The following is a 19,732-nucleotide window of genomic DNA, read 5'->3' on the forward strand; positions in this document are numbered from 1 at the left end:
TTCTGTGGTATGCTCCTCTCAGTTTATTACCAGGGTATAAACCCAATAATTTAACAAAGTCAAAATTTGCAGAGTAGGGTCTCTCTTCAACAAATTCTGGAACAATCATAATTTCACACCAACGATGAGTTGGAGCGAAACACGGTTGGCATCCTTGTGAATGCCTGTGTTTAATGTGTAGTTGCCAGAAGTTTCATTGTTGTATACCTTTGTATGCCTCTTATTGTTCAGTGTTGTATTAAGTAGAACATTGTATCACACAATTCGCAAATTTCAAGATAGCACAGTTAGAGGAGCAAAGTGTCAAGATGGCACAGTTAGAGGAGCAACACATCTGCATTTAATTTTGTGTGAAACTCAAGAAAGCCTTTACAGAGACACACCAAATGATGCAGGAAGCCTACAGTGATGAGTGCTTAAGAGGTACTCAGTGTTATGAATGGTTCACACAGTTTAAAAATAGCCAGAAGGAAGTTAAAGATGACCCTCATCCACGACGCCCTTTGACATTCATATCAGAAATGTCAATGAAATTGTGCATACCAATTGCAGACTGACCATCCAAAAGATTGCAGAAGAAAGTAAAATTTCATTTGGATCATGTCATGGAATCCTGATACAGCATCTTGAAATGCATCATGTTGCCACCAAGTTTGGCCCGTGGCTCATGAGTCAAGATCAGTAAGATCTTTGCCCCACAATCTGTGAAGAGCTTTTTGACTACACAAGTGAGAACAAGATCTTCTTTAAGAGAATCATAACTGGTGATGAGATGTGGGCCTACAGTTATAATGTTGAGACCAAAGTTCAATTTTCACAATGGGTTGGGAAAGGTTCTCCAAAATCAAAAAAAGCTCATCAGCTCAGGTCAAATGTCAAAATGATGCTGATAGTTTTCTTTGACTTTGGAGAAATAGTTCATCATGAATTCATGCCAGAGGGACAAACTGTTAATCAGTGGTACAATCGGGATGTGTTCCGATGCCTGTGAGAAAATGTGAGAAGGAAATGGCCTGAAATGTGGTGAGATAATTCATGGCTCTTGCATCATGATAATGGACTCGCATGTTCACTCCTGTTAGTGCACAGTTATGACACAAAAAATGAAATCAATGTGTTGCCTCATCCTCCATACTCTACAAACTTGGCCCCTGTAGACTTTTTTTATTTCCAAAGTTGTAAACCCCTTTGAAAGGACAAAGATTTGCAACGATAGATGAGATAAAAGAAAATTTGCAGACTGCGTTTTGCGTGATCCAGCAAGAAACGTACCAAGACTGTTTCTAGAAGTGGAAATTATGTTGGGAGCGGTGTATCAATTGTGGAGGAGATTATTTCAAAGGAGATCATGCACAATAAATAAAAGGTAAGCATAGCAAAATTTTGTGGACAAAGTTCTGGAATTTTTTAAACAGACCTCGTATGCAATTAGATGACAACAGGAGGACAAAACTAAATATGGAGGTAGTTGACTCTTAAAATTAAATGCGTGAAAGAGAATAGTTTTCTTTGGCTTTGGAAAAATATTTCATCATGAATTCATGCCACAGGGACAAGCTGTTAATCCATGACACTATCGGGATGTTTTGCGATGCCTGCGAGAAAATGTGTGAAGGAAATGGCCTGAAATGTGGTGAGATAATTCATAGCTCTTGCATCACGATAACGAACCCACACATTCATTGTTGCAAAAGTGTATTAAGTTTAGAATTTAAAAAAAAAATGTCTAAATGAGAGTTTAAGTAAAGATGTTAAGTGCCATGCTCCACATCCAAGGAATCACTGAATGTGTAAATCATGTATTTCTGATCAGTAACAAAGATTACAACACTGATGCAATTAGAAATAAAGTTTTCCATACTTCACTTCAAAATAGTCAACTACAAACAGGGCCTCCTCCCTTTTACCACTTTATTTGTTGATCAATAGAAAGTGAGGAATATTTCCTAGCATCAGGAGATCACACAGTTTGAACCCAAAATAACACAATACTTTATTTTATTTTATTATGTTGCACAACATAGTTAAATTCTAATTATTTAAACTTGCATCTTGTTGTGGTGGTTCTTTTGTGAACAGCTGTCCCTTCATTTATTACATACGGCTTTCCTTGAATTCTTAGCTCAGTATTCTTCTTTTTGTTTCTAATCTAGCCTTTCCTTTCTATCATAAAACATTGGACGTAGAAGATGCACATGCACGAAAATAACTAAAATGAAGTAAATTGTACTAGTGAGAAACAAGTTATAACATGTTTACACTAGACTCAGATATGCTTGGCACATTCATTGACACTACTAAATCTATTGGAGGTATTTTAAAGCACAAGGGGGCCTCCTCTGCTACTTGCAACCCACCTCTAGTTAGTAGCCTTGGCACATTCAGCAGTTTGGAGGGGTAGGGAAAAAATTTTTTTTAAATCTAATTTTGGCACTTTCAGCATTTCCCATTTCAAGTCTTATGTCAGCGACAGAAGACAAGAGTCTAAAGCGTTTTACACACTTTTAATAACATACAATGAGCTACTTTTTCCCTCTTGGGAATCATATAAGGCATGAAGAAAGACAATAATACATATAGAACATCAGTTTCAGATATTTTGTTGAAATAGTGTTTTCTAAATTTTTTGCCTCAAATATTTTGCTTCCACTTAGTAACTAAGAAAAAAATGAAACATGACATCATCATATATTAATACACAAAAGCTATGATTTATAATGTGGTTGTCTTCGTTCAGTCCTGTCTTCTAATTAGTTTGGTCTGGTCTGGTTGGTCCAGCTTCAGTATCAGTTTGAACACAACATTGCTTTACGTGGTACAATCTGTTGGTGGTGATACAACTTTGCCTTCCTCTGACAAGCTAGGTAGGAATAAGACAGATTCCAACTATTCACCCTGTTCCTTATTAAATTGTTCCATTGCATCATATAACTGCAATTTTTATCTTCAATGTCATTAATACAGGCTCCTCTATTTGTCTGCATTTAATTTTCTATTTTTACTTATTATACAATGAGGAAGTCAACTGAAAGGGCGGATCAAATATAAATGGGATTTTATTTTTTATTTAAATTCATTTATTGAAAAACTCAACATAATTATAATTCATTTTTCCACATAGTCTCCTGCTTTGGAAATGCATTTGTCCCAGTGTATGGGCAGCTTTTTGATGCCTTCATCATAAAAAGAACTGGGTTGTGTCACCATCCAGTTGCACAAGAAATCTCCACACTCTCGTAGTCTTCAAATCATTGCCCTCCTAGAGCTCCTTTAAGTGATCCAAATAAATGGAAATCACAGCATGATAAGTCCAGGCTGTAAGGAGGATGATCAAGTGTAGTCCAGTGCATTTCCTGTAGCTTGGAGACAGTTAGTGCTGCAGTATGGGGTTGCACATTGCAGTGGAGGAGGATGACCTGTCGAATCTATTGGTCTCATCTTTTGTGGTGATATGCAGCTCTCGCCTTGTTCAACAAAAGTAGTAAGCAGCATTGATTGTGCATCGCTCATGCAAAAAATCAATCAGCAGAATGCCTCGTTGATCGGGGAAAAAACTGTTGAAAGAACCCTGCCAGCTGACAGTCAAGTCTTGGCTTTCACTGGTGCTGCCTCCCTTTTCCTCCGCCACTCCTTACTGGCTTGTTTAAATTCTGGAGTGTAGTGGTAAACCCATGTATCGACACAGGTGATGATCCAACTCAAAAATGCATCACCTTATTCTGTAAACCTTGCTGTAAGCCTCTGACACACCTCCAAATGTTTCAACTTCAGATTTTGGGTCGAAAGTTTAGGGACCCATCTGGAACACACTTTACGGAACTGTAGGTCATTTGTGATGATTGCTTGACAGCTCCCATAACTGATTCCGATTCTCTGTGCTATTTCTGATACTATCACCGGTCGATCGTCGCCAGTAATTTCTTTAACCGCACGAATGTTTTTGTCTGTAATGCTGGTCCGAGGATGGCAATCATGTTGTTGATTTTCCACACATTCTTGTCCTTCCTCAAACTTTTTATGCCAGGCAAACATATGCGTGCTTGATAATGTTTTATCACTGAACTGTGCAGTCAATCTTTGGCAAATTTCAGCTGTTGTAATCCTTCATGACCAAGAAATTTGATAATTATGCATTGCGTGACGGAGGGGTGCACCTGTTGCTCAGACATCGTAAGCATTACTGACGAAACAGCAGAAAATATCTAACAGCACACTCTCCTCACTTCTAAGGGTCCCGTCTAAGCATCACAGAAGTGTGGGGCCAGTCCTACCAACTGTTGTTCAGGAACAAAAATCCCATTTATATTTGACCCCCCCCCCCCCCCCCCCCCTCGTACTAACAGGATCCTTCCACTTTGTATTTTGGTGAATGCTCTCATTCTTGACTTGTATTTATAAAGCCAAATACTTAATTTTTTTTGCTGACCTCCTTCCCAGTTTTTCTGTGTAGTACAAGAGACTCCTACAGTGCTGTGGTAAATATAGACTTCCATAAACTTGTACCTTAATTAATACTCAATATACTATTGTTTTGTGACCCACCTTCCCTAAAATAAAATAATTAAAAAAACCTTCATTCTCTCCTCTATACTTTTCTTTTTATACTTAGCAGACTGTCATAATCAAGTAGACTTTCAAGACCAGTATTAATTTCATTAAAATCCTTCTGTATGTGTTGCTGCATTGTAATATAAAATAGTTATAACACCAATAAGTAGTCTTTTGGCTGTACTTCTGCAGTCACCCCCAGAGTATGGACTGATTTTTCATCCAGCGCTAGATCACCTAAATATGCCAAATTGATAGGTTTTCTTTTTTTTTAGTATTTTTGTTTTGATATGGTAGCATAAGCAGAAAGACTTTCAAAAACTACCATGTTACTTTCATTTATAACGTGTTTGTTGTATGTTTCTTTTACTTTTCGTTAGCCTGTCTCTCTGCCAAAATGAAAATGTTATGATAAATTTTAGAGCAATTTCTTACATTTGCATGTTAATTTTTCTCTGGCTTGGCTCTCATAGGAGACTAAGTGGTAAGCTGTGCTACTGCCTTGTTTCCTGTAAGTGCCTACCTGTCTTAATTTTCTGAGGTTAATATCATCACATGACATTTATAAACTTTAAGCAAAGCATATAACGTTTGATTTCTGGGTAATTTCAGATAGGCTGTGTCTCTCCCTAGGTTTGAAGTGTCCTCTCGGTGGAAAGTATCATTAATGTAGCCTATTTCTGTAACATGCCTCTCATTTTATTTAAAATTAAAATTAGTTTTTGTAAGGACAGCTATATTGTTTTTGAGAGATACAGCAAATGGTAAGGAGTTATAACTGGTTAATTATTTTAGTTACACCTGCAACACAGATTCTTTGGTGTTATTACATTTCTTAAAGTACAGGTGATCATCATTTGTTACACTAGTCAACAGTTTACGCAATAGTGACATTAAAATTATTGAAAATCAACAGTTGTCCACAAGGTCTAGGTTTTTAGACAAAAAAAACTGTTTCTGTAAATAACTTTTGATTTGATAGCTACAAAAGCTCGAATGATTTGGCATTAAATGTGAGTAGCTCTTTTGATTGTACAATAATGTTTTCTGTCCATGATGAAGAAAATGCATTTCTCATGCTACTCGAAGAAACTAAAAAATATGCTGAATAACCTTTTGATTCTATATCTTCCACAGATAATAGACACAGAAGATACTGAAGGTATCTTTAACTACTTTGTTGATTGTAGCAATTCTCTGCTCCGTATAATCTGAATAGTATCAGTTTTCCAAATCATTGCCTGTCTCTTTCCTTGTCACTTTAGACAACGATTTTTTGCCTTTTCATAAGCCTTCAATGTATTCTTCTCATTGCATTTGGTTTTACTAGATTTGTATATGTTTTCTACAAAATCCTATTTTGAATCCTGCTGTACAGTGCTAAGATTTATGACACTTATTTCACAACTTCTTTGCATATTTCTGACTCCTCCTCCCTTTCCCACTTCAGTTACCATAAATCTAGCAGATTTTTGTATTCTCTTTTTTCCAGTACATATGACTCTTTTCTCCACACCCAAATTAGTGAAAATACAGTTCTTCACTATAAGTTATCATTTTTCTCTTTGGTATGCTCTATTCTTCATTACCTTGGATGCTTACAATGCTATCCTGTACCCTGAATCTTTTGACTGCTGAGCACGTTGGCAACATGTGTTCCATTTCAATTAACTGTCATTATTTATGATCTCTGTTAGACAGGTTTTATAAATCCATATCTGAGAATTATTAGCCTAGCTCATAACTTCCAGAATTTATAGTCTTTCTCAACTTTATCTTCACTGCTTGTAATTTATGAACATAATTATCACATATTAACATCATGCAGTAGTGAAGTAAGATAGAACTAAAATGGCAAATACAAAATGAATCTTTAATATAAATTCAATTGATTCTTTCGTGCAATTCTCAACAAGAATAGAATAAAAAATAGAGTAACTGAAATTTTAAAAAAATGTATGTGGAATTGCAACACAAAAATGTGCTAACAAAATTTAAGCATTCATAGAAAATGAAGAGAATTCTCCTAGTAACTTGTAATTTTTAACCACCTGGACCACAAACAATTGAGAGATTAACATGTTAAACTCAATAGCTACTTTACTGTTACATAAACAATGAAACTGAATTAGCTGAACACTAAGTGATGGAAGCTCTTGATGTGTCATGTGTATTACATACACAAACGATTAATACATTTCTTATAACAACACAAATTGTTTTTCGTTTATATTAATAATCCACATAACAGAAATACAATGTTACTTGTCACCCAGAAGGATTAACACCAGTTAAACAAAATAGATCAGTGCATTTGTACAAAAGGGATTAAGTTCAGTGCCAGTCTTTGTACAATAAGTCAATGAAATACTATGACTGTATCATTTTTAATCTTTTAAAAGTCTCATCAATGCATAATTTGTATTATCTTTAGCAATATCGTATGGAGATTCCCCCCAACAATCCTTGATATCCTTCCTGGCACCAGATTCAAGCAAAATTCTTACTGTTTCCAGGCTGTCACTGTCAGTTGCACAATGAAGTGGTGTTTGTCCATAGTCATCCTGTACATTTATTCCAGCACCCCATTCCATTAACATCTGAACAAGGTGAGTTTTCTGGAAAGATGCGGCACAGTGTAAAGCTGTCCAACCATTTGTACATGTCATATTTACATCAGCCCCTGCTCGTAGAAGTGCACTCACAGTGTCCTTACTGCACCATGCAACAGCCAGAAAAAGAGGTGTATTAAGATGACTGTCTTGTGCATTGACTGCAGCACCTGCAGCTGCCAACGTCTGCACTACCACATCTTTACCAATCATGGCTGCTTTATGCAATACAGTTCGCTTATATTCATCACATCCAAGAGAGTACACTTGACAAAGAGCACGAACACTCTTTATGTTGTTGTTTTCTGCAGCTAAATAAATTGGTTTTTCTGTCCATTTATCCTGCTTTCCCCCATTGGCATCTGCGCCTTTCTTACAAAGAAACTCCACTATTTCAGAATGTCCTCGTTGTGCTGCACAGTGCAATGGTGTCCTACCATCCTTATCAGTAGACTCTACATTACATCCTTTGTCAAAAAGTGTTCTCACTGTTTCAAGACACCCTGAAGCTGCAGCAAAGTGTAAGGGAGTTCGATCTTTCTTATCCCTAACATTAGGGCTGATGTTGCTCAGTAAGAGTAACTCAACAGCACAACATTTTCCAGATGCTGCTGCAAAGTGTAATGCTGTCATACCACTGTCAGTAATTGCGAATGGATCAGCACCAGCATCCAGTAGAAGGTTTATGCACTCTTTACTGCCACATTTTGCTGCACAATGAAGTGGTGTCTCTCCAGAAATATCTGTAATGTTAATATCAACATTTTGGGCTATTAGTAATTTCAGGGTGTCTGCCTTGCTAGATGCAGCAGCAAAATGTGCAGGTGTGCTACCATCATTGGTCATTGCATTTCCATCAGCCCCAGCATCAAGCAGTGTGCATACAGTTTCTGCACTGCAACTGCCTGCAGCTTCATGCAGAACTGTCCTTCCAAACAAATTTGGTGCATTCACATGCACTCCTGATTTTGCCAGAGTTTGAACTGCAACATCGCTGCCCCTGCATGCTGCTGCAAGTAGAACATGAAATTTATGTTCATCAAAGGTATCAGAAAATTGATGTAGCAGTAACTGCACAGTTTCCTGATTGCCACTCTCTGCTGCAAGGAACAGTATCTTCCTTGACTGCTCACTAACACTGAAATCTACACATTGTTTACACAAAAGTTGCACCACAGTAGTCTGTCCCTTCTGAGCTGCATACTGCAACGGGGTTTTCCCATGTTTATCTGTAATTTCTCTATTGGCTCCAGCATCTAGCAAGTATGAACAAATATCACTGTTGCCATGCTCAGCAGCACGATGCAGTGGTGTCATCTGATCTGCATCTCTGATATCGACATCAATACCTGCTTCTATTAATGTCTGTGCTGCAATATAACAGCCAGTTACCGCTGCAAAATGCAATGCAGACTGATTTCTGTCATCATACACGCTAGCTCCAGAAACCAAAAGAAGGCGCAGTGTCTCTGCATCTCCCATTTGTGCTGCTATGTATAAAGGCCTCTCTTCCAAAATTTGACTGACATTTATGTCAGCCCCAGCATCACAAAGTAACTTGACTACAGCAGTATGTTTAAGCTCAGCTGCTCTTTGTATTGCTGTCTTTCCTCCCATATCTTTCATTTCCTTGTCAGCTCCAGAATTCAGTAGCATCCTCACTGCTTGTGTACAATTGCTTTTTACAGCTTCATGTAGCGGTGTTCTCTGTGAGAGATCACAAATATTTATATCCGCATTAGTATTAATAAGACACCGCACAATACTATGACGATGGTGTCTTATTGCCATATGCAGTGGTCTAGTCTGATCCAGTTCGAGGCAAATGTTGGCCAGAGATGGCACTTCACTGAGAGCATATCTCAAAAGGCATGAATAACCTGCCTTGCAAATTGTGGTTAGAATCCCAACTGCTGCTTCTCTATTCTTCAGCTTATCTCTGGTCACTTCCAGTTCTCTTAGAGAAATTCCATTTTCCAACTGCTTCTCAATCCAATCCCAAGCACTTGTCTCTTCAGCAAATCGTAAAGGGGTCCATTTAAAAATTTCTTCTTTGGTGAGAGCTGTCTGTGCCATACTATCAGGACAGGTCTGCAAAGAGAAAAATACACAAATATCAGAATATGGTCTAATTATTTGTTACAAGACAAAAATAATTTTAACTGCACTTATTATGGAACACTGATAAATCAATGTGGTCACCACATACAAAATAATTAATGCTTGTCTGGTGTAAAAAAATGGAAACTATAGTTCAGCTACACTAATGATTACCAGCAGAAAAAAAGTCCCTTTAGTATTTGTTCAGCTTATTAAACATTTTTAAACAAATTAGCGACATTACTGAAATATCACATGCTTTACTAATTAAAAAGAAATTGTAATTCTAAATAATAATAGGCCTGAATATTTGACAAACTGTTGACTAGATACAACTTTTTTGCTCCCGTGAACATAAAGAAATTTTTGAATTATTTTATGCATTGTTCAGTGTGAAAAAAATGCATCTTCCCCATGCTGTCCAATATAAGAACTTGTGATATCAATATATGGATATAAATATGCCACCAGTTGCTGTTTTTGGATTTTTGGTATGATCTATTGTACCATTTTCTAGTTTTTGAGCCACGGCATGCTCATCATCAGATGGATGCGTTACTGGGGCATTATATTGGGGACCAAGTGTGGCAAGATGTTGTGGTGATGGTGACTACATTGCATTGTAATATTTGTAGCAAATCTGTTTCCATAATATATATTATCTGGTAAAACACACAAATATACACAGTGTTTAGCTGCAGCTGGTTTTACATTTCTTCACAATACATCCAGTGTTTATCTTCTGTGAATAAGTGTAAAACCAAGAGCAGCTAAATACTGTGTATATTTTTGTCTATTACCTGATAATGTACATTATGGGAATGGATTTATGATGCAGTGCACTCACCATCACCACAGTATCTAGCTACACTTGGTCTACAATATGGTTTCTGTTCACCTCTATCTGATGATGAGCATGCAGTGGCTCAAAAATTAGTGAACAGAATAATAAATTACAGCAAAAATCCAAAAAAGTGAATGGTTGCATATTTATATCCAAATAAATCACCAATAATAACATGTGTATCTATTCAAGAGAAAATTTTCATACAGCGTACATATAATAGGTGCATCTTACTTCAATAGTGAAGAATTGCATCACATAACCTAACACGCACAGTACAAGGGTGGTTTGAAACGTTCTCGTAATAGAATAGAAAAAAAATACTTAAATCACTGAAACTTTTGTTTCATTTTTCAATGCAGTGTAGATTAATGCACTTGGTCCAATGATGTTCCAGTGCTTGATCCCATCTTGAAAATGAGTTTCCTCCACGTCTGCAAAATAGATGTCAACTTTGGCTATAATTCTTCTTTTGAAGTGAATCTTCATCCACCAAAAAACATTTTCAGTTTTGGGAAGAGATGGAAGTCTTATGGAGCCATATCAGGTGAATAAGGTGGCTGTGGAAACAATTCATACCTCAGTTCATATAATTTTGTCATGGGAACGGCACATGTATTTGATCCAGAGTCAAGAGTTGTGGCACCCATCTTGCAGGTCATTTTTTCATTTCTAATTCTTCGGTTAAAATGTGACATACTCTTTCAAATGACATCTGACAAATGTGAGAAATTGCACACACTTTCAATCAGCGATCCTCCATAACCATTTTGTGCACTTTTGCACTGATTTCTTGAATAGTGACATCTTGGCCGACCACTGCACAGATAATCATCCAAGCTCTCCCAACCAAATTTAAATTCATTTGTCCACTTGGCAACATTTGAATATGGAGGAGCAGAGTCCCCCAGTGTATTCTGGAAATCGGCATAAATGTCCTTTTCTTTCATACCTTTCTTTATGAATTTTGATTAGGATGTGCTATTAAATAGCCAGGAGATAGTATGATTGTCTGGCTGCCAGATAGTGCTAGTTTACTAAGTTCACGTATGTAATTAGACGCTATCCAGGGTGCATGTGTAGTATTCTACTACAGACACAAACTAGCCTTATACACCATGTTACCCTGGGAAACCGAGTAATGAACCAAAGAGCTACCACCTAGTCATATTATTGAGCTCTGTCTTCAAACACCTGGAAAGACTTCTCTATGACCGCATTGCCACCAAAACTCTGGAGTCAGTTCCCGTGGAGCAAGTTGGGTTCCACCCTGCGCCAGCTGTACAGACCAGGTTATGTCACTAACTATGTACATAGAGGCTGGGTACCAGAGGAAATTAAAAACATCGCTGTTTTCATAGATCTGTCTGCTGCCTATGATACTGTCTGGAGACATGTCCTATTGTACAAATTCATGCAAACAATCCATTGCCTGAGAACTACCAGACTTATAGATACCATGCTTGCTGCCAGAACATTCCAAGTAGTAACAGGAGAACAGATAATCGTCCAAGTAACCCCGAACAACGGCCTACCGCAGGGCTCCGTGTTGGCTCCACTACTGTTCAGCTTGTAGAATCCAAGTACCTTGGAGTCACTTTGGACACAGCACTCACTTATAAACAACATCTGGAAAATACTGCAGCCAAACTAAAGACAAGGAATAATATTCTCCAGAAGCTGTGTGGCACTACTTGGGGCACTTTGGTTGACACATTACACACATTGGCACTCGGACTGGTCTACTCAACCATGGGGTACTGCACTCCAATCTGGATGAACAATTTTTATACAAAAGAAATCAATGTGCAGCTGAATAGCACAATGCAAACTTTCAGCGGAACCGTCAGATCAACCCCAACACATTGGCTGCCGATTCTGAGCCACATACCACCTGTGGACCTATGTCAGAGGAATGCTCTTCTCCAGGAATATAGGAAGATAATCGACAATGCCCAATTCCCTATACACTGCAACATGCCTGACCTGGAAAGAAACAGACTTCAATCTAGACATCCAACAATGATAACAGCCAAGGAATTGCAAAGTATAAACTTTAATGCAATAAAGACTTGGAGGGAACAATGGCGAGAGGTGTGCCCTGAGCATTGTCAAGCCCTCCCCTGCATCACTGAGAGATTGCCTGGATATGAACTACCATGTAAAATATGGTCATCCCTTAACAGAATACACACAAATCACAGATGATGTGCAGATACTCTTTACAAATTGGGTAAAACACCAACTCCCAACTGCGACTGTGGAGCCAACAGACAGACCATCCACCACATTATCCAAGAGTGCGACAGAAGAGCATACAGCGCAAGTTCAGTGATTTTCTGATGGCAACAGATAATGCAACAGACTTTATACATAATCTTGATGTTTGTATTTAATGATATTGCCCATTATCTGTATGTTATACTCTTCTTATATAGCACATTTTGTTGTGTTTTTTATGTATATATTTGTTTAAATATTTGTAAGAAGCTTAAAATGATGTGCATTGCCATATGCTAAACATAAAAAATAAATAAATAAATACATTTCTTTATGAAGTACTTAATCACTGCTTGAATCTCAATTTTTTCCATCTTTGCAAATCACTACACAGGAACAACAAAAGAGCCATGTCACCGCTACAGCTCTCTTCCAAGAGCACTGACGTGGCACATGTTTACAGACAACAGTCCAATGAATATCATGTGAAGAACTCATTGCGCTAGCGCTAACCTCTTGTGGTGATTCCGAGAACTTTTTAAACCACCCTCATATATAGCATTTATATACAGAAAAATTATCTGTAAAATGAAGCTATCATTAAATTAAGACGAAAAAAAAAAACTATAGTCCCTTTCAGATGACAAAGAGAAGAAATGATTACTGAAAATGGATGGAAGATATCAATGAAGGAAGAAGATATTCAGTACGCCTTTAGCTCTGAGGTAATTTGAGATGGATCACTAGATCATCTCACATGTTCAACATGGATCATTAACTTGCTTGGTCATAGTCTGCAATGAAAATCAGCTGTGACCTTGATTAAGGAACCATACCAGTATTCATGTAGGAGACTTAAGAAAAACAAGTAAAACATAAATTTGGATCATCAGGTGTGCATTAGAACCCACTCATATCCCTGAAACTGAGCCTAGTGTCTTAACAGCTATGGCACCTCAACACTTGCACAGGACTACAAGTGCAGGAAAGCACAGCAGAACATGATGAGGCCATGAGGCTATGGGGGGAAGGGAATAACTGATAATTTCTCAAGGTATAATTAATCACATAAGAACACAACAATACAAGTTTTCATGTGTAGTGTTTTAATTGTCTCCCTTGTCTTGATTACTTTTTTTCTTAGCACATTTCAAACTATAACCAGAGGTGAGATCATCAGAGACTGAACAGTTTCTCAAGGATGGAGGAACAAACTGGCCAATAACCATGTCGGAGGAATTATCCTTCAAAGTAAATCATCCCGTATGGAAGCTATGTTAGTTAGCCTGGTTCAAATGGTGTCGTTTGAAAACAGAATTACTTTTATGGAAATCTTCAGGGGTGTAGGACATCTGGCACATTTCATCAGTTGAGCCAGAAATACCACATAAAGTTTAGCACATTATTCTTGTATCTAAACATGTACTCACCAAATCTAAGTCATATGTTTTGTCACTGCTGCACTATCTCATTTTGCTACTACATCCTTCGTTCATTAAATTTAGTAACCAGCTCATGTGATATTGTTGAAAACTTTTGCATACTTACATGTTGCTGCTTTGGATGTTCCACAGACACTATTCTTTTGCTTGGTTTTAAACATGATCTTAGTTCTTACATATAATAAACTGCCAAATTCTGGTACACACCCAAATGTACCCAAGTAACTGAAAAATCAGTGTGCACAAGAAGCTATAATAAAATAAAACATAGTTTGTGGATAAATCCAATTTGCTAATGCAGTCCTTCAAGAACACAATCATACAAATATAACGCATTAAGAGACACACTGCTCATACTTTGTAAAAACAAGCAAAGTTTTAATACAAATTGAAATGGAATAATGGTAGTAAAGTGAAGAGGTAAATAATAATAAACCCTATCTTATTGCATTATTGTTTTAACAGAACAATTATTTATAGAAATTTCTGTTTTGTTAAGGCAGTGACTGGTTCGAGAGAGAAAGTTACATTTTTTATGTGACAGGAGCAAGAAACCGGTGCAGCCCTGTATATATTGCTCAGAGTGGCCTCAATGCCCAAGAAACTAGTAATGCATAACTGAAAAAATTATTACCTGCTATGGCTAGTACAAGAGCCATGTTGTTTACATTAATGCAGACACAACATTACTGGACAGAGGCTTCTGACAAAGGACTGTCGCTGGTTGGCAGCAGGCAATATTTTCCCTTAAACAGGCAGACACTAAGCTAAGGGCTAGTGACTTACATACAATGAAATGAAAGCAATGTTGAAAACATATTCACTAGAAATCTAGTCAACACTAGGTTGCTGACTGTATACATTACACAGGGTGTTAAAAAAGGTATGGCCAAACTTTCAGGAAACATTCCTCACACACAAATAAAGAAAAGATGTTATGTGGACATGTGTCCGGAAACGCTTAATTTCCATGTTAGAGCTCATTTTAGTTTTGTCAGTATGTACTGTACTTCCTCGATTCACCACCAGTTGGCCCAATTGAAGGAAGGTAATGTTGACTTCAATGCTTGTGTTGACATGCGACTCATTGCTCTACAGTACTAGCATCAAGCACATCAGTATGTAGCATCAACAGGTTAGTGTTCATCACGAACTTGGTTTTGCAGTCAGTGCAATGTTTACAAATGTGGAGTTGGCAGATGCCCATTTGATGTATGGATTAGCACGGGGCAATAGCTGTAGCGCGGTACGTTTGTATCGAGACAGATTTCCAGAATGAAGGTGTCCCAACAGGAAGATGTTTGAAGCAACTGATCAGCATCTTAGGTAGCACGGAACATTTCAGCCTATGACTCGCGACTGAGGAAGACCTAGAACGACGAGGACACCTGCAATGGATGAGGCAATTCTTTGTGCAGTTGACAATAACCCTAATGTCAGCGTCAGAGAAGTTGCTGCTGTACAAAGTAATGTTGACCGCGTCACTGTATGGAGAGCGCTACGGGAGAACCAGTTGTTTCCATACCATGTACAGCGTGTGCAAGCACTATCAGCAGCTGATTGGCCTCCACGGGTACACTTCTGCGAATGGTTCATCCAACAATGTGTCAATCCTCATTTCAGTGCAAATGTTCTCTTTACAGATGAGGCTTCATTCCAACGTGATCAAATTGTAAATTTTCACAATCAACATGTGTGGGCTGACGAGAATCCACACGCAATTGTGCAATCACGTCATCAACATATTTTCTGTGAACGTTTGGGCAGGCATTGTTGGTGATGTCTTGATTGGGCCCCATGTTGTTCCACCTACGCTCAATGGAGCACGTTATCATGATTTCATATGGGATACTCTACCTGTGCTGCTAGAACATGTGCCTTTACAAGTACGACACAACATGTGGTTCATGCACGATGAAGCTCCTGCACATTTCAGTCGAAGTGTTCGTACCCTTCTCAACAACAGATTTGGTGACCAACGGATTGGTAGAGGCGGACCAATTCCATGGCCTCCATGCTCTCCTGACCTCAACCCTCTTGACTTTCATTTATGGGGCATTTGAAAGCTATTGTCTATGCAACCCCGGTACCAAATGTAGAGACTCTTCGTGCTCGTATTGTGGACGGCTGTGATACAATACGCCATTCTCCAGGGCTGCATCAGTGCATCAGGGATTCCATGCAACGGAGGGTGGATGCATGTATCCTCGCTAACGGAGGACATTTTGAACATCTCCTGTAACAAAATGTTTGAAGTCACGCTGGTACGTTCTGTTGCTGTGTGTTTCCATTCCATGATTAATGTGATTTGAAGAGAAGTAATAAAATGAGCTCTAACATGGAAAGTAAGCGTTTCTGGACACATGTCTACATAACATATTTTCTTTCTTTGTGTGTGACGAATGTTTCCTGAAAGTTTGGCCATACCTTTTTGTAACACCCTGTAGACTTCTGAACACACAGTCTCGTTTGGTAACTTGCAAGTTTCAGAAGTTAAGAGCAGATTCCCTCACAAGACATTCAGGTAAAGCTATAAAAACACAATATTACATCCACAAAATCTAGCGCTGTACAAGCTATACTATGTAAGTTATGATATGAAGTGTGGCAGAGTTTACTTCAGGTACCACTTTCACTTTTCCTGTTCCATTCCATTTTCAAATGGTGTGCTGGAATAAGGAGCGTCAGAAAGATGGTCATTCCATACGGATGATCCAGGTGCACTACTTATCCTATACAGCAACCTGTCACCATCTACAATGGTCCAGTCACAGGCATCTCCTGTCTATAAAAGGTGGGGCAACTTGTGAAAGCAACTAAATTATATATCAGTAGTGCAGCATTATATCTGGGAATGACAGTTAAAGGATTTGTCAGAAGATAGTGCTAACCATCAGTTGAGTAGGGATTTGACTGATCACCCTATCTGTTATATATTCAGTGTACTGCATGCTGATAACAAGTAATTTTACATGTATTGTTAGAAAGAACTGTCTATATGAACTGTCTTGTCTTACAGCCTTTATGTTCTTGTCTTTGAATTTAATCAAACATATAACATGCAATATCTCAAGATATACCCTTGTAGGTTAACAATTTCTTCAGCTGACTCCTTCAATTAACCAGTTGTCTACACAGATGAATGGCTGCTATGAAACTGTATTTAACCACTAACTCAACCACCCAGTAGCTAAACATTCTGCACTTACCATTACCAATGACTTCAATAGTTGCTTCAGCACCCATTCCATTTTAATTATTTCCACCAGGAACATTCACTTTTAAGAGTTCTTTCTTCTTAGTGCAAGGACCAGATCCTCTAAATTACATAGGTGGAAACTGTCTCACCAATATGTCTTCCATTCTTGTAATCACACGGGCTTAAACTTCGCTAGTCCCCTCTCATTTCTCTTACCTTCTACTACTCACAAACTTTGTACTATCTTTCCCTCACCCCTTGTTTTGTGATTAAAATCTTTTCTGTTCACATTTTGTTACTCCACTGAGAGCCCCTTGGCTCTGCCTCTATCATGCCTCCCACTATCTCCACATTCCCTAAATGCCCCACACATTTTAGCTCCTTTAAGCTGAACCACATCATTCACCTCCTCCCACTCCCATTAACCTGAAGAACTGCTCATTAACATTTAATGTCAATCCAACTACAGGTGTATGTATTTGAGAGTCTGTGCAAAAGTGTGTACTTTTTGTCATTGTTACATTTTCAGTTAGAAGACTGGATTGATGCAACTCCCCAAATAAACCTATTTGTCTCTGCATAACTACTAAAACCTACACCCAATTTAACCTGTTAATTGTAGCCAAGCTTTGGTATTCCTCCATAATTTTTACTTCTGACACATTCTGCCATTACTAAATTAAGTATTCCTTTCATCCTTAATTCATATTGCGCAACAAGTTTCTTTTCTCCACAATTCAATGCAGTACTTCTTCACAAATTATTTGATTTACCTAGCTACCCTTCCAAATTCTTCTGTGGCACTTCATTTTGAATTTGTGTTTACCGCTAATGACAGTCTGCAGTTTATATCCTCTTTGCTTCTGCCATTATGTTTTTTTGTAACTCAAATAGGAAAACTTGTCTGATACTATCTGTGCTTCAGTTCCTAATTTAATTCCATTCACATTACCTGACTGAATCTGGCTGCCTTCCATCACTTTTGTTTTACTTCCAATCATGTTCCTCTTACAACCTCTTTCCAAGACACTGTTAATTTCAGTCAACTAATCTTCTACTCCTTTGCTGTCTGTGACAGGAACTGCAGTGTCATTAGCAAACATCTAAGTTATTATTTCTCCTCCCAGAACTTTAATTCTCTTCTCAAATTTCTCCTTGGTTTCCTTTGCTGCTTGTTTTTATGTATCGACTGAATAAAAAGGAGGACAGCCTACAACCCTTCTCAACCACAGCCACCATTGCATGTCTTTCAGTACTTACAACTGTAGACTGGTTTCAATACAAATTGTAGACAAACTTACACTCCCTGATGGTTTCGGAATTTCAAAGACTATTTTTCATTCAACAATGTCAAAAGCTTTGTCTAAATCCTCAAAAGGTGTAAATTAAGGTTTGCGTTTCCTCTGCTGATCTCTTAAGATAAGTCTTAGGGTTGGAAATGCCTCACATTTTCGATTTCTCCAGAATCCAAACTGCGCTTCGGCTAGGTCAGCTTTTACCAGCTATTCCATTCTTGTTGGTATTTTGCAACTGACTGCTAACAGCCGCACTTATCACCACTTGCCTTCTTTGGTACTGGAATGACTATACTCTCCTTTAAGTCTGAGAGTAATCTGCTTGTCTTACATGTCCCACACACTACATGGAATAGTTTTCCCATCATTGATTCTCAAAAGAAGCTTAATAATTCAGAGGCAATATCATCTATTCCAGGTGCCTTATTTCATTTCCCCTGTGCTTTGTCAAATTCTTCTAGCATATTGAATTCTCCCATCTAAGCTTCACCTACTTCATCTTGCCTTCCAATAATATTGTTTCGAATTTCTTTCTGTATAAAGCCCTTTCATGTATTCCTTACACCTTTCAACCTACCCCTCTTTGCTTAGAATTGGCTTGTCATCTGAACTCTTGATCTTCTTTTTTTTTTAATTTTCCAATAATTAGTATCTACATTACCTGTAACTGTGTGTGCTTCCTTTACAGCTTTGCATTTCTCCTCGTCCATTCCTATTTCCTTATTTTATACCTTCAGTAAATATATTTTTTTTAGATGTCAGTATTCCCTTTTGCCTGGTTAATTTACCTTATTTTTATATTTTTTGCATTTCATGAATTATGGGCTGTACAAGGATTTATAGTGGACCTAGTCTTTTTAACCACTTGTTTGTTTGCTGTTTTCACTACTTCTTATTCCAGAATGACACATTTATTTTCTATTGTACTACCCCTTCCATTCTGCCCCTCAATTGTTACCTAATGCTCTAACTGAAACTCTCAACTATTTGTGTTCATTTCAACTTCTATTAGTTTGTCCATCTTTCTCCAATTTCTTGTGCCTCAATCTGCATTTTATAACTAATAAATTATGTTCAGAGTCCACATCCATTCCTGGATATGTTTTGTGATTTAAATCTGGTTTATAAATTGCTGTCTTACCATTACATACTCTAGCTAAAACCCTCTAGCATCACATTCCTATTTTCTTGTCTGCTAGTACTACTAATCCAGTACTACTCCTATTTGATTTTGTGTTGATAATCCTAATTCCTATATTTAATTTCATCCCTTTCACTATCTTTTCAAGTTCAACTTACAAAAGAGTAATGCTGTTGTCAAACTGAAGATTCATTTGAACACCACAGTGCTTTCTAAACATGGTCCTATTAGGGGTGGTAGGCCTTCCTCCAACTTTCGAATTAACTTCCCAGCTAGTCATAGGCAAGACCAACAGTTCAAAATCACAGTTCAACTTCACATCTTTTACTTC

The 19,732-nt window shown here is 37.8% G+C and overlaps 1 protein-coding gene across 1 annotated transcript in view; it reads right to left on the reverse strand.

Annotated features, from left to right (window-relative positions):
* Window positions 1-6,400: 6,400 nt before the first annotated feature.
* The window catches only part of LOC124595359 (serine/threonine-protein phosphatase 6 regulatory ankyrin repeat subunit C-like), a 28,243-nt gene continuing 14,911 nt past the window's right edge, over window positions 6,401-19,732 (reverse strand). The window contains exon 2 of the mRNA XM_047134081.1: window positions 6,401-9,251. Coding sequence (XP_046990037.1) covers window positions 6,936-9,236 — 2,301 coding nt within the window. The 5' untranslated portion in view covers window positions 9,237-9,251 and the 3' untranslated portion in view covers window positions 6,401-6,935. The remainder of the gene's footprint in view (window positions 9,252-19,732) is intronic.

Source organism: Schistocerca americana, chromosome 1 (assembly GCF_021461395.2).
Source record: "Schistocerca americana isolate TAMUIC-IGC-003095 chromosome 1, iqSchAmer2.1, whole genome shotgun sequence".
In the NCBI taxonomy this organism is placed as follows: domain Eukaryota; kingdom Metazoa; phylum Arthropoda; class Insecta; order Orthoptera; family Acrididae; genus Schistocerca; species Schistocerca americana.